This window comes from Labrus mixtus, chromosome 7 (assembly GCF_963584025.1).
Source record: "Labrus mixtus chromosome 7, fLabMix1.1, whole genome shotgun sequence".
NCBI classification, from domain to species: Eukaryota; Metazoa; Chordata; class Actinopteri; order Labriformes; family Labridae; genus Labrus; species Labrus mixtus.
Window position 1 is genome coordinate 18953623 of NC_083618.1, and position 15392 is coordinate 18969014.

At 39.7% G+C, this 15392-nt stretch overlaps 1 protein-coding gene across 2 annotated transcripts in view; it reads right to left on the reverse strand.

The window, feature by feature from the left end:
* Nucleotides 1-3801: 3801 nt before the first annotated feature.
* The window catches only part of LOC132976879 (SAM pointed domain-containing Ets transcription factor), a 217033-nt gene continuing 205442 nt past the window's right edge, over nt 3802-15392 (reverse strand). Inside the window, exons 2-7 of one of the 2 annotated variants that reach the window (XM_061041107.1) lie at nt 14988-15076; nt 8919-9351; nt 7465-7662; nt 7148-7195; nt 6433-6567; nt 3802-4945 (exon numbers count right to left, since the gene is read on the reverse strand). In XM_061041107.1, the coding sequence (XP_060897090.1) occupies nt 4767-4945; nt 6433-6567; nt 7148-7195; nt 7465-7662; nt 8919-9342 (984 nt within the window). In that variant the 5' untranslated portion in view covers nt 9343-9351; nt 14988-15076 and the 3' untranslated portion in view covers nt 3802-4766. Of the gene's footprint in view, nt 4946-6432; nt 6568-7147; nt 7196-7464; nt 7663-8918; nt 9352-14987; nt 15377-15392 lie in introns of those variants that run through there. The other variant, XM_061041106.1, reaches the window with a different exon arrangement.

Sequence of the window (15392 nt, forward strand, 5' to 3'; positions counted from 1 at the left end):
TACATCTTTTTTTACAATAGAAATATCAACTTAAAATGTGTATTAACCTGCAGTTAATATATAGAATATATATTGCTGTTAACAGCTACAGATTAATTAGAGACATAGAGCCGAATCCTTTTAAGCTAGCGATAGCCACAGCAAGAGACAGAGCAGCACTCCTTTTTGTATTAATCTGAACTAATTATTTGATTTTATCTTCTTACAGTCTGGCCCATTAAAGACTTGAATTAAGGATTAAGCTGCAGCTCCCATCTGATGCTCTCTCCAGGGTTAAACATTTAAAATCAATAACTTTGACTGCCACTAGAGGTCAGTAGTAAACAGATTCACCTCTCTGTCTGGCCGCCTCTGAAATGATGTGTCACATGAATCATCATGAATGGAGTTAGAGTCTGACAAAAAAACAAACACAATCGTTCTGTATCATTCAGTTTAATCATCACACCTGCTGCTGGTAAATTGACCTGATGCCAACAAAAACCCCACATTGCCACACAGGACTCAGTCCTCAACAGCAACATAACAATTCAGGGAACTCTTAGCCTAAAAGTAGAATGATTTATATTAAAAACTTGGACATGGTTTGCTTCATGTTTAAGGCAGTTTAACTTAAAGTAGGCTCTGCACATTGCAGGTGAGGACATTTGCTAATAATGTGTCAATTTCTGAAGGGTTTCTTTCCTCTAGTAAAGAGCTCACTTGACTTAGAGTGAAAGTTTACCTTGATGAGAACAAACATATTAAGATTAAGATTTACTTCTATTGATCCTGCAAGGGGAAATTCTGTTTTTACACTCTGTAGTCATGCAACATACACATAGGCTGAAGTATATACACACATGCACAAACAAGATCCTATGGACATGCACTAATGGAGAGATGTCGGGGTGACGGAGCGGCCTCCGGCAGGCGCTCCTGAGCTGGGGGTTTGGTGCCTTGCTCAAGGGCACCTCAGCAGTGCTCAGAAGGCGATCTGGCACCTCTCCAGCTACCAGACCAACTTCCATATTTGGTCCGCACCGGGACTTGAAACAGCGCTCCTCCGGTTCCCAACCCAAGTCCCTACAGACTGAGCTACTGCCCCCCTATTAACTGTTACAAAACAGCTATTTGCGTTTCAGAACACATTACATAGTTGGTTGAAGCAAATATTTCTCCATAGCAAGAACATCTGCTTCAATAACTAAAACATATTGTGTTTGATTTATTTCTACTTGTATCATTTTACCTTCTAAAGCCCATCTGTAGTATGGTAATGAGTAGCAACTATAACCATTTTGCCTCAGATTGGGAGATTTTATTTCGAAGTTGTGTTAATCAGGTGATAATTGTTCTTAAGGCCCAAAAACAAACAATAGGCCTACTTGTAATACTAAAAAAAACAATTGTAATCCCGGATAGATAAATGAAGCAGCTTTTAATTGTACAACCTAAAAACACTTAATTTTGCGCATTACCAGTAAAAAAACAGACCTCTTAAAGTTTACATCATCAGAAAGAAACAATCCAAATCACTAAAAAAAAATCACCTGATATGCTAATTTCTTTCGCTTTGAGCAAAAAGACTGCAGCACTGCACAAGACTAATATCTTGTTACCATGGAAACAGTAAGAGACGGCAGACACAGAGTAGAATTAGCTAACTTTCAAATTACAACGCCAATTTACGGTATCAATGCAGCTTGTTCAGGGTGTCCTCTTCACCCTAGTCCTCCTCATTGTGCTCATTATCCCCTCTGTTTGTCCGTGTTAGCATCCTTGATACCGGAAACATCATTCACTTGTCGTTTATTTATCAACAAAAAGCGGTCCAGAACCTGTTTGTAATCTTTGAAACAGCTCAACGTACGCACATCGTTCATAAGCAGTCATTTTGGATTTGTATGAACTTTTTGCCCAGAAAGTCTTTGAGTAGTATGATGTTGTTTGGTTTAAAATTTGTGCAGATTTAATGGTCATCTGTCACGTCACTGCAACGCCATAACGTCCGTGAAAAAAATGGTTTTCATGTTCATGAAGATTGATTGATTGATTGATTGATTGATTGATTGATTGGACTCTATTGTCTGATCATCACAGAAGTCCCATTTACAACATAAAAAATACCAAGATACATACATTTGGCACATTTCAAACACCAAACAAATATTCAATGCCTTTCAAAGTATTTATAATCTTGGAATAAGCTCCTTATTCAATTTTAGAATTGACAGGTGTAGGCTACAGAACAGTGCTTTACTGTGCCCTTATTCATACGTGGGGCAGGGCAATGTTTCTCAGGTGTGATGGTAATGGTTCAAATAGAATTTGGAATATCAGTTGAGTCAATAAAATGTTAATTTACTCTGAGCAGTGTGGCTTGAATGAAAACGGTTATCTACAGTGTATCTACAGGGCTTATAATGGATATTTGGACTGCTGTAATTCCCCTTGGGTTTACACATTTGTCCCTGCATTGTCCCATGTGCAGATCATACAGATATCACAGAGTCGTATCCTTTCAGCAGAAGACTGACATGGTAACTCCACTTGATCCTTTTAATCCCTATTTGAAAACCTGCACTGTATATTCAGGGATACCTTTAACTTCCTCTTGGTGAACTGAAAAGCATGCTTACCATCAAGATTTAACTGCTCAACATCGCTCAAGGCCACCTTTCTTTGGCAGATATCCCCTGGCTCACTTCATAAAAAGAACAATTATAACAAATTTTAGAACCAGTTGAACTGTTGCGGGTGAGAAGAAAAGATAAAATGCTGACAAAGATCGGGATCAAAAAAGGCCACACAGTAAAACTTAATAACATAATGATGGTTGAGCTTTCCAACAACTGTTACGGTGGGTGTAGCCTACTTTTATGGCACCTGTGTTAGCCTAGAAACAAAACAGCATGCATATTAACATTAACATTAACAGTTCATAGAGCCCTATTTGTCGCATTTTGTTCAAAATGAAATACATGAATTAAGTCAGTACTCAAGTCAAGACAGAATTATTAAATCATAACATGACGTTTGACGTGTTATTTAATCCGGCTTCTTTTTTCAAAAACTGTTAATCAAGGTGATTGAATATGAGAAGTTGGAGCTTTTGTGTCGAAAGCCTCTTAACTCAACATCTATTTTTATTCATAGAGAGCATTTTTTAATAAAATACAGCCTCTTTTCATAACACAATATGTGTGTTAATGAAGACAAGTAGCTGGAGCTTATGTTTTACTTTGCTTTTATTTTAGCTATCAAAAGCTATTATTCATGATAAATGTTACAATATTTTCTATTTGCAACAAGAGATCTGAGATAAACTTCTATTTAAGCCTTATCTGAAAGAAAAAAAAGAAACTGAATTCATACCTGCAAAAGAAATAAGAGCGCTAGAAAAAAAATAATCATGAGAGTCTGCAGCCACACATGCAGCTCTGTCAGGCATTACATCACTGCACTGCTTTGAGCTAAATGTGAACATTATCATGCTCACCTTCTCATGACGATGCTATCATGATGACGTTGAGCAGGAATAAAGATGATGCTCCACATCTCACTCTAGCTTGTTAGCATTCAAACATTTGCTGTTAATCCCTCATCACAAAGCGCAGAAGATGCCAATCGGTAAAAGAAAAACTTTGTTTTTGACCTGATGATAGCGCTAAATGAAACATTTTAACATCAAAGTTTTACTGCAATCGGTCCAAAAGTTTCCACAAGTCGTTGGCTACGTTTTTAGACGTGGACTGATATTACCATCGATGGACTAACATGGCAAGAAGTTCATTTACATATTCAAAATAGTCATGATGATATCATATAATTTGTCTTGATTTATTCACAAGATTATTTGAAATCTACTTATTTTATTACACATTGTGATTCCAAAGTAAAACATCCACAATATAAAAAGCATTATACAGCAGTATAAACCAGAGCTGACAGACAGCCTGTGTGTGCATAAAGCTCCTCAGCGATGAAAACAGTACAAGGGCATGCATCACTTTAGTCTGTATCTCTAAGTCAAATCTTAGAAAAAAAAAACAGTGAAGTGGGATAAACACAGTCCCAGCAGTGTCCGAGGCTCCTTGAGAGGTTTACACACTTGTTTCCAGAATCACAACAGTCTCCTTTGTGCCTTGAAGGTGAGATAAAAGATCTCTCTGTTCTGCTGTTGATGGGTTACAGAAACTGACTGACTGATTGTGTGTTTAACAGTCAGGACCAAACCCCCAAAAAAAGCAAAACAATTCCAACCACATTTCGTGGCAGCGAAACTGGCTCTAGCTCAAACAGACTCTGGTCAAGACGAGCGAAACAAAAAGACAAAACAAACGTAGCTGAGGGCCATGGGCGTTTTCCTCAAACTCATACGTAAGAGCAATCAGTTTTTACTATTTAGTTTAATGAGTGTGGGATAATAACATCACGGCAAAATAAACAGGCAGATCAAGCAACTGAAAAGGCAGTTCATTTATTTAATTTTTGTTCTTTTTTTTTTAATGTTGTTTTTTTTATCCTGCAGCAGGATAAAGCCTCAACAGCCACGTCGTTTTGTCTCTTCCTCTCGGCCCAGATGCACAGATAAGCCTTCATGCAGCAGCTGCCAGCTGTTGCTACAGCGTTGGCAGGAGAAGTGTGTACCTTTGGGTTTGGTCAGTGCACGTGTACCATGTCACCTTCTCATCTCAGGATTAAGTGTTCAAGTGCACGGTGAGATACTGTGTCCTTTAGGTTTAGTAGGATTCACCTCGCCTTCCTCCCACGACGCTGCCGCCTCATACTGGGTGGACGAACTGGTACACCAGTCTCTGAGACACATCAGGCTTGCGGATGATGCCTTTCTTGTAGTACTGACGTATGGAGCGGCTCAGCTTGTCATAGTTCATAGCGGGGCGGTTCTTTCTGAGTCCCCACAGTCTCGCGACGTGAGCCGAGTCTTCAATTTTAAAAATACCTGGTGAGAAAGAAAGAGATGTAAGATTAAAAACAGCACGGTGCAGAATGAAAACAACAGTAGGTGCTTTTATGTCAGGCCATGCAGAGAGCAATTGTAGTGTTCCTTATTTTTTCTCAAATACTAAACCACAGAGATTAACATCTTCTTTTTAGAAGCAGCATGGCCATATAGGCAGCACTACATTTTTTTTTTTTTTAATCTCAAAGAGAAAAACGACACAATATAACTCCCCACTCTGTGGGGTTTTGAACTGCTTTAAGGAACACTTAACAAGAGACACTGTCCTGGTGAATGCTTCATACTTAGGTTACGACTCCATCCATTATCTTTACTGCTTATCGCGGGGGTGCTGGAGCGATCCGAGCTGTCATTGGACGAGAGGCGGGGTGCACCCCTAGACTGTTTGCCAGTCAATCACAGGGCTGACATATAGAGACAGACAACCAGCCACACTCACATTCACACCTACGGGCAATTCTAGAGTCAACAATTACGAGCATCTCTTTGGACTGTGGGAGGAAGCAGGAGTACCCGGAAAAGGACCCACGCACGCACAGGGAGAACATGCAAACTTCACACAGAGAAGCTCCTGTCAGACGGGGAATCGAACCAGTAACCTACTCATTGTGAGTCAACAGCTCTAACCACTGCACCCCCGTGCAAAAATACAATTAAAATAAAAAGCTTTGCCACTGTTTTACAAGGAAGTAAATCAAAATGTGTTAGACCTCATGGTTACAAATCAATGCATGTAGGCAATAACTGAGTGTAAGCATTCATCCTCATTGTAGACAAAAGAAATCAGGTCATTTTAAGAGTCGATTAATATGTGCATTCATGTTTTCTGCAGAACATTTCAACCTGGAATCAAACTTCTTCTTTACTTCTTTTTGTTTTTGGGTAATTTTAAAAAGAGGTAACCAGTTAGTTTTAAAAAGTGTTATTTTCATGATTTATTCAGTAACTGTTGCAACAATATAAACGTCACACCTGTGGAATGAAATGATCTGTATACGTTTTAAAAGAAGTGAAGTGTCAGAATGTAAATCATTTAAGTCTCAATTGAAGTGATTGGAGATTTGATGGTACGAGCTAATGTATTAGTTCAAGTGTAATTAGTGAAAAAGGTTTTCAAGAAAGTGATTCAATATTCAGGACGTTGTAGTTTAACAAGTTAAAGCCGATAATGTGCAGCTTTGAAAGCAGCTGAGACTCCAGCTCCAATGTGAGCCCTGAAAGTAACTTAACTGTAAGGGTGCAAGAGAGAAAACTGAAGTGAGTCAAAGCATCATGAAGGGAAAGCAATGATAGGAATCTCAGAGTTGAAAGCAGCTGATTTGTCGATTGTAGATAAAACACTTCAATTATCTGAAGTCAGAATTTGGAAAACAGTTTTGGGGTGAAAAAACCTCAGGTCATCTTTCACTCTCTCTCTCACTTCAGCATACATGAACTCTAAATCAGTCATTAGTAAATGAAGGTACCTTTATCTTTGTTGAGCCAGCGGATGCAGCGTCCATAGTTGTGAGGTTTGAGCAGGAGCTCTCTGAGGAACTGCCACAGGTGAATGGGCTGACCTGAACAAGACGAATCTGCCTCGGACCAAAGCTCCTCAGCAACTAAACAACAACAACAACAAAACAAAAAAAAACAGTGAAGTGAATCACACAGACAAAAAATATCTTGAACTTTATGAGACAAGGCCCTAAAGATTTCTAAACTAACTGGGAAACAGGAGACACCAGCTCGACTTGGAACCATGAACCATGAAGTTAAAATTTCAAATTATTTTTAAGCTTTTTCTTCATTCTTTTTATTTCCAAAGGGACTTTAAAAACAACATAAACGTAACATCAACTAACATCCTGTTTGTTTAATACGGACTCTAAAAGTGTGTGAACATTCAAAAAATAAAGCAGTCATCTTGGTTGTTTACAAACGGGCCTCCACGGTCTAAATCTGCCTCAAATAAAATAATCATTGGTCCCGGCCATCAAACATGAGCTCCTACATTTGTAAGGATCCCAAACTGAGAGATGAAAGTCGAGTCCAATAAGTTTTATAGTTTTCTTACTGCTACTTTGAGGAGTTTACAAATGTCCATAGCTGTTAGTTTTGTCTGATATTATGCAAGGTTACACTGGAAACCAGATTACAGTGTAATGTTGAAAATAAAACATATATAAAAAGTGAACCTACCTGTTATTTTTGTTTCTCCGACTGAGCACCTCTCTTTCATCCAGGCAGCTGGAGAAGAAAAGCATAATCAAAATCTTTCAAGCATTTCTGAAACTTCTTTCTTCTCAATCAAAAGAGGACTTCATTTCTCCGATAAAAGCCTAATTAGTGATTTTAGGACAGATTTGACTTGAATACTTGTATCTACTCATACTGTACAGAAACAGCATCAGAATGCTGTACACAATGTAAGTGAGTATCTGCTGACACGTCATGCTGGAGCTGCAGAAGGTTATAAAGGGCATGATTGAATAAATAAATCAAGCACATACACACACCTGACTTCCATATGTCGAGGTGAGCGTGCAGCGTGTCTCCGCACTGCGGCGAGCGCTGGCGAAACTCCTCCTCACTCATGGCACACAGATCCTTTCCTGTCAGGTCCTGGAAGGCCTTTCCAGCATGGGGTAACCTGTACAGGTGCTCAGTCCACAGCAGCCACTTCTGCACGTTCCCTGTGTTCCACTCCATGGGGTCTATGAAAAAAAACAGAAAGGGGATGGTGAGAAACTACCAGCTGTACATACAGTAAGTTACCTGGTTGAGGGTTATACCTCTAGTGATACGTCATATAGAGTCAGGCTGAGTTGATAATCATGTAAATTATGCTTTATGCCACTACAGACCAGTAGAACAGGTGACTGCGCTAAGTTTATGACAGCTCGAGGTCTTACAATACATAATACTGCTTGTGTTTGCTTAATGAGCAGGAGAGACCTCGCCCATAAGACTGTGTATACACGTCTAATGACAGGAGAGAAGCATCTCTGTCACAATCGAGGAGAACTCATGCAAAGGTCGGGATTAAATAGATCCTGGAGCAGGCAAACACGGCTCTGCGTCAGTCGGGATATGATTGAAGACACCTGTCAACTTCCCTGAGCTATCCACACAAATATCTGTTGAATCAATTATCACTTTTTTTTAATGAAAAATGTCCTGTGTACTTTAAAGATTTGAGTCTTTGTCAGACATATTTCCTACAACTGTAGCGCACCTCTTGAACCTACAGTAGCAGGTGTTCAGAGGACAGAAGTAATAATTGTATGAACATTTTGTTTCTGTATCTTCGGACAACTTTTAACTGTCACTTTACAGAACTATTTCTACTTTCTATATATTTTTTTTAATTTTCAAAGACAGTTTTGTTACTTTAGCGTTAACACCCTTTAAGGGGGATTTTGATTATTATTGATCTTGTGATATTTGGTGTCACCTTCCCAACAAGAGGGCTGACATTCAACCTCACTGGATGGCACAGTAACAACTAAAAAAACCCCTTCCTATCAACGTATCTATCATTTTTGTAACATGGATAAAATTATGCAGAAAGTCTCTCCTCGTCTAACTGATAAGCATATTTAAAGAAAAGGTTATGGTAACAATTTTCCTTTCTATTTTATTTGAAGTTAGAACCACGAAAGGCTTAATACTGGGGTTGTTAATTACGTCATCTTTCAGTTTGTAAAATATCTAAAAATTGTTAAAAATAAGTTCATCATTTTCCAGAGCCTTATTTGACATCTTTAAATTCTCTTTTCTCCAGTCTACACCCCCTAACTTTTTTTTGACTCTTTATTTACCGTCTGCACATTTTAGAAGTTGAAGTCTACCTGATGCTTCATTAGAGAGGTTGAATTTGTTCTAGTCTTTTTGATCAGTGTCTGTTCTTCTACATGAGTAAATAACGTAAATACTCTGCCACCTCTTGGTGTGGTGGCAGGAAGCTTACCTGGGGTGATGTTGAGCAGTTTGCAGGCGGTTTCGATGTCCTTCAGCACTTCTCCCACCACCATGCTCTGCACCTGCTCCAGAGAGCGCTCCTCCTCCTGACCCTCCAGCCCGGGAGAGAGTCCCTGCTCCTGGCTGTCGATGACGGGGCACTGCTCCGGTTCATCCCGGGGCTCCATACGAGTCATGGGAACAGCCAGCGTCGGGGAGGCATCCGAGACTTTCACCACATATGTGGCGTCCTCAGTGAGGAGCATGTCAAAGCAGGAGAGGTAGAGGCCCGGCACGCTGGGTTTGGTCTCCTCCAGGTCCCAGGGTTCACTGGAGGCTCTGTTTCGCTCCAGGATGGCGAGGGAGTCCTCTGTTATCCCAATCCTGGACCCGTACACAGTGGCCTCTGATAAACTGCCCACTGGGTTTGACATAACTGCAAACTGGGGACAAAATAATTGGCAACAAGTGTCAGATTTCTATCTGTTACTTATACATGAGCATAAAGAAAAGACATGCAAGCGTATAACAGTTACTTTCAGCATGGCAAATTAAAGAAAAATCATCATTTTGTCTTTTCTATTCTAAATCTAAAAGAATCAGCAGAGCAGCTTGGGACATAAGCACTCATAATTAGGTTAGCAGTCAATAAAAGTTCAAAAACTATCCTGTGAAAAAAACATTTTGAAAAATGTCACCAGCTTGAATTTAAGAAGTGTTATAAATACCTCCCCTAATTGTTCCTTTACTGTAATTGTCCAGCTGCTAAACAAGATTGAGATATCGTTTAGTAAAACCCTCCATCAGAGGAGCTCTGTGAAGGAATCCGTCTTTGTAACATGGTTTGAGGAGAACTGAGGTGAGTTCTGCCTGATGCTCTATAAGAACCCTAATGGAGATACTGAGGGGAATGACCCTCATGAGAGTTAAAACACACACAGCGCTGACGGGCATGGGGCAAAATGGATTTGACTGAGTCTCTTATGTGTGGGTCAGTGGCCCAGAATAGCTGATGCGTTGGGGGTAGGTGACTCTTATTGAGGCCTGTAGCAGCTCTGCCGCCTGCCTCAGCTTTCAAGGTGCCGTCTGTCTCCACTGTCAGCTGGAGATTTTAATCAAGTTAGATAATGTGGGGAAGAGCGTGCACCAAAATCATGCACGAAACAGCCCAGGAGTCTGTTTTACAAAGACGACACTGATAGCTTTTCAGGAAATTGCCGTCATAAGTGTTGCTTTATGGACCTCAGCTGTAGAGCAAGTGTTGTAATGTCAGGGTGAACTCGCATATGGCAGCCATAATGTGTACCTGCCACAGCTGGCTTATGGGAAGGCACACTGCTGTCACACACCAGGTTATCAGCGGCTGAAGGAAGTGTGCTTCCACACAGCACATGTCCTTAAGTAAAGGCACGGCTTTATTTGTCAATACGCCCAGAAATTAAAAAGTGATAAAACATTTCCCAATGATTGACTTTATCCTTCAGCCCAAGTCATTTTAAGAGGGTAAAATATCAAGTGAGTCCAGCTAGGTTTAAAATAGCTTTGCGTGCTTTTTCTTTTCATCTTTTCTTTCCGTGAGAAATAAAATGATACTTTTATATGCTTTTTTTTTTTTTTTTTTTTTTTTTTGCATCTGAGCATTTGTTTTCTCCACAAAGGAGATTTTGTTTCCGATGCAATTTGATTGACATGTCGCTTGTAGGATTCGGGAGAAGCTACTTGTAGGTACAGCACAGACCAGGAGAGAAACATCAAATGATTGGAGAGGATCTTCATTATTTGTGAACAAGCTGCCAAATTCAAGGTGCAAGCACTACCTTTAGTTAATTTCCAGGTATGGTTCTCTTATTGGTCTTAAGATTTGAAACGTTGGGAGCAAGTCTAACTCAGTCAGTAGAGCAGGCGCTCAATGCACAGAGACAAAGTCCTCGATGCATCGATTTGCCTTGGCCCCTTCGGTGCAATTTGCAGTTTTCCAGTCTCTATTCAGCTGTCCTATTAAATAAAGGCCAAAGGCTAAAACATATATATTTGCACAAGACGTTTTCTGGTTTAAACAGCCAAAACCATACCTGAAGATTTACTTTAGGTAGTGCTTGCAGATTGGAATATCTAGAGAAGACCCGACTAATGTCCTTGGTTGAGCTTTTACTTTGTGACTATCCATCGGGCTTTTAATTTCCATTATTGACCTCTTGAAAACCCAATTTTAAGCATAAACAATCTCTCACAAAGCTTAGAACTAACCTTTCTCATGATGTTTTCTTTGTTGTTTAAGTTTTTGTTACTTAAAAACCACCTTATAAATACTTTTTTTTTAATAAAACTTCTCCAAAGTTAAATGAAGTTATCTTCCACTGCCTCCTAAAAAAAAGATTCCCCTTCTACTCTTTGGTCCTCTACCCCCCACTGTGAAACCTCCTCCCCAGTTTCCTTTTATCTCCAAATTTCTGGTGAGCTATAACCCACACTCCCTTTCACTCCATCAGGAGTCAGATTAAAAGCCGCTGGTATCCCAGCCTGGCTGCTGCGTGTCAACTCTGCTCTGCAACAGCTTGCGCTAAGCCCATTAGCAAAGCAAATTTAGCCATATTACCTTCTTCCAAAAGGAAGAGGGGGCACAAGGAAAAGACACAAACACACACCCCCCGGGGAGAGGGATTAAGACCCTGACTGATCTCTAAATGAGTTTGGTCAAGACGCTGATATTCATTTCAGGAGCATTAAAGCTTGCTCCATTTACTCGGCAAAGTCAGCCTTTGACACCGACGGGAAGAGACTCCCTCCATGCAGGCGTCCACCCTGGGAACCACATTTCTTCTACATGCCTGTTCTCTTTTAACTTGAAGAAGGTGATTCTTTGAGGGGAGGTTTGTAGCATTACCATGAATTTATATCAATGTAGCTGTGTTATTTGAATAATGGGGATGATAGGGGAGGGGTTGCATTCATATTTAGAAAGTGACATAAACATTCAATCAACTATTGAAGAAGTTGCTGATTATGTTTTTCTTTTGATTGACTACTTCATGAATCGTCTAACTGTTATAGCTTTACAGGTAGTTAAAGAAGTTTCCTTAGTTATAGTTATAGAAGTTATAGTTTACTTGTATTAATTCACACCAGATTCAAATGTTGTCCTTTAAATGCATGTTTTACTTCTCTGATTTTCAGTGGCTTTTTGGTGTGCTTTCAACTACCTGCTTTCACATAAAACCTGAAATTTTTTTTTTTTTTAAATGAACTAAAATAGTGTATTATTCCCAAACTCTTCCTGAAATAAGAGAGGTAAAAGTTGTAGGCCAGTTTAGACAATCTAGCTTGCAATTAACTTGTTAGCCCATTCATCATTGTTGCTTTAACAGCAACAATGACAGCAAGTGACAGACGTGTTTAGATTAAAGTTAATGAGTAGTGATTAAAGTCTGCTCTCTCAGCAGAGTGTTTAACCTGGACGACTCAGTCTGAGCTGAAAAAAAAAAAAAAAAAAAGGTCATCAATGAGGTTTTTTCAAGAAGTGTCTCAAATGTTCACCACGGTGCTCGGCTCTGTGCTGTTTGCGTGTGGAGTTAGAGGAGTGTGTACAGCCAGGCGTGACTGTTTGCCATGTGAGCGTCAAAGGGAGATTTCTTTTTTTCCCCCCCTTGTTATTGTTTCTCATGGGAAACTTGGATCAACTAAGGAAGTCTTTGTTCCGAGGACAAGGAAAAAATAAGTTTCATGTTTGTGTGGAGCTCTCTGCCTAATATTGCTGAGGGTCTGTGTATATTTGTCCTGGCTTCATGGCAACAGTGACATGTGCAGGTGTTATAAACTAGGTGCTACACTTTGTCTATTTTTAGGTAGAACGTTTATGAAATGCAAATAAAAGGTTGATTTTCCTGTGCACTTATTGTTGTTTACAGCATAAGTACTTCACAGACCCCACCTTCCTATTTCCTCTCTGAAACACATTACTTGTAATTATACCCATCTTCTTTTCCTGGATGGTAATAACTGCCATTGAGGGATTATTGGCGCACTAGGTGATTTGTATCTGCTTTTAGTCAGGTGCACTGGCATTCGGCCAGTATCCTAGGAAACAAAAGAAACATTCAAACGCTTTGGTCTTGGTCCAAATCAATTTTTGATGAAGGGCTGTATTTGCAGTTAATGATGCAGATGATACTCGTCACCCATACTGAGATTGAACTTGCAGATTGGAGGTGTTGCATGGACGGATGGCGAGAGGAACCTGTCACCTGTTTGTGCAGACAAATCGCAGCGATGTCTGCGATACAGAGACTGTGAGGCCTGAGGCATGAGCTGCTGCAGCTGGATGAGAGGTGCTGATTGTCAGAAGACAAGAGAAAGCAGGTTTTTTAATAGTCAAAGTTTTAGTAAAAATTGGAATAGTCAGCACCTGCTTTAGGGGATGATTTTTTTTTTTCTCTGACAGGAGAAGTGTTTCCCATCTATGTTTTTTTGCACAGATATAATGAATACAAAATGTACAAACAGGTTGGAAACTGATCGTTTGAAAAAGTTTTAGTACGTCAAAAAAGGTTCCTCTTTAGTGGAAGAGTCAGTCTATCTATTAAAGCAAAATGTGCAATGTTTTCTAACATTCACAAAGTCTGTTCAGTTACTTTTCTGTATCCTACCAATATCTCCATTTTTAAAAGATGTCGCCTCTTGCTCAGTGTGGCCTTTAGGTTGAGATATAAATACTTTAAGTATCCATCATGATAGGAAAGCATTTCCTAAAAACTATTCTGACTTAGAAAATGCATCTGTGAAATATTGATTTCTTAAACAATAGCGCCTCTTTAAGATCATACTAATATTCATCATTATTAAAATAATACATCAGATTTATAAAGAACGTTTCAAGAACTCAAAGACACTGTAGAGTAGTAAAAAATAGAATGATCAGAACATCATTGTAAGAACAAACTAAAAAACATTGTGACATTACACATAGGTCATATAGACGACATCATATAAGCCACACATAAACAGAAGACACGTCACAATCCTACATTAAAAGCTCTTTTGAAAAGGTGAGTCTTGAGTAATGATTTGAATGTGGATGGGTCAGTGCAGTGTTGAATATGTGTCGGGCTGAGCTCCAGAGGGAGGGGGCCGCTATGGAGAAAGCTCTGTCCCCCCAGGTCAACAGTAGAAAATGTTTCCAGGGTGCAGTCTGAGGAGGGTCTTATCTTTAAAAAGTTAGACGTAGGATCATTCCAAATCCATTTTTTCACATGTATAACAGAGTCATGAATAACAGAAACTCCTAGCATGGTACCTTAAGTTAAACTTATCAGTCTTATCTTTCTTAATTGTTGCCACATTTCATTTTCACCTCTGATCAAACTCATCATTCAATCCCTTATCTTCTCCTGGACAGCAGGGAGAACATCACTTTGAATAGGTGTGTCAGCTTATTGTTGTGGTTTTTTTCTTCTTCTTTTTTTGGCAGTAAACCACCAACAACCCCCCAGACTTTGTTTATCTCACCACATGTTGTTCTCTATCTCCATGTTGTGTGACAGATATGCCCAACTGAAAAAAGAAACCGCGAAGGAAAAAAACATAGAAAGCAATAAAAAGAAAATGTCAGTCAATAAGATAAGAGCTTTTTTTTTTTATCATCTCCACTTATACCCTGCACCTCTGACACTTTCCTACTTCTTCGAGAGTCTTTTTACAGATTCCTTCAGGAATGATTTTCTAAAAACAAAATAACTTAATTTAATTATTTATGATGCTTCTGGTGTCTAGTAATCATTTTATAATATATTTACTACCAACCAAAACCTTCAGTAAAAAAATAAAAAAAACACTTAATTTCTCTCTGGTTTCTAAACCAGATAAAATGCACAGAATATTCCTTTCTTCCACTGATATATACATGATGACATAACCAATTTTTATGACAGGTGCAACTGCAAAATTTCACAATAATATGCACTTGTGAAAAGTGGACACTTTTTTGTATGCAACTCCTGCTTCTCTCTACTCTGTGAGCAGGCAAATCTGTATCCTTCAACACAGCACACATTTAGGTCATTGCGTATCATTAGTGTCTTCTTACCGAGGCAAAGATGCTCTGATGGCTGGAGGCGAAGACTCGTCAGGATGGGAGATGATTCAGTGCCGCTCTGGTTCTGTTGAGGATGAAGGCTGGACTTTCCCCAGCTGCAGACCCCCCACACTCAGCTCACTCAGGAGAACCCGGCGCTACCTGAGGACAGAGGTGCAGCAGACAGCAGGAACCCTTCAATGTGTTTCTCCCCTGATGCGTGTGGCAGAGCCCCCAGTCCGAGGCCTCTGACCCTCCCAGCCTCTTGGCTACAATTACACTTAACCTGAAAGTCACAGCCTAAAGCACAACTGCAAACTAAAGCTGAAGAGAAAGCACCTGCTGGGGGTGTGTACAGAGAGAGAAGGAGCAAGTGAGAGAGTGCAAAGGAATTCCTGCACCATTGAATGCAATTTA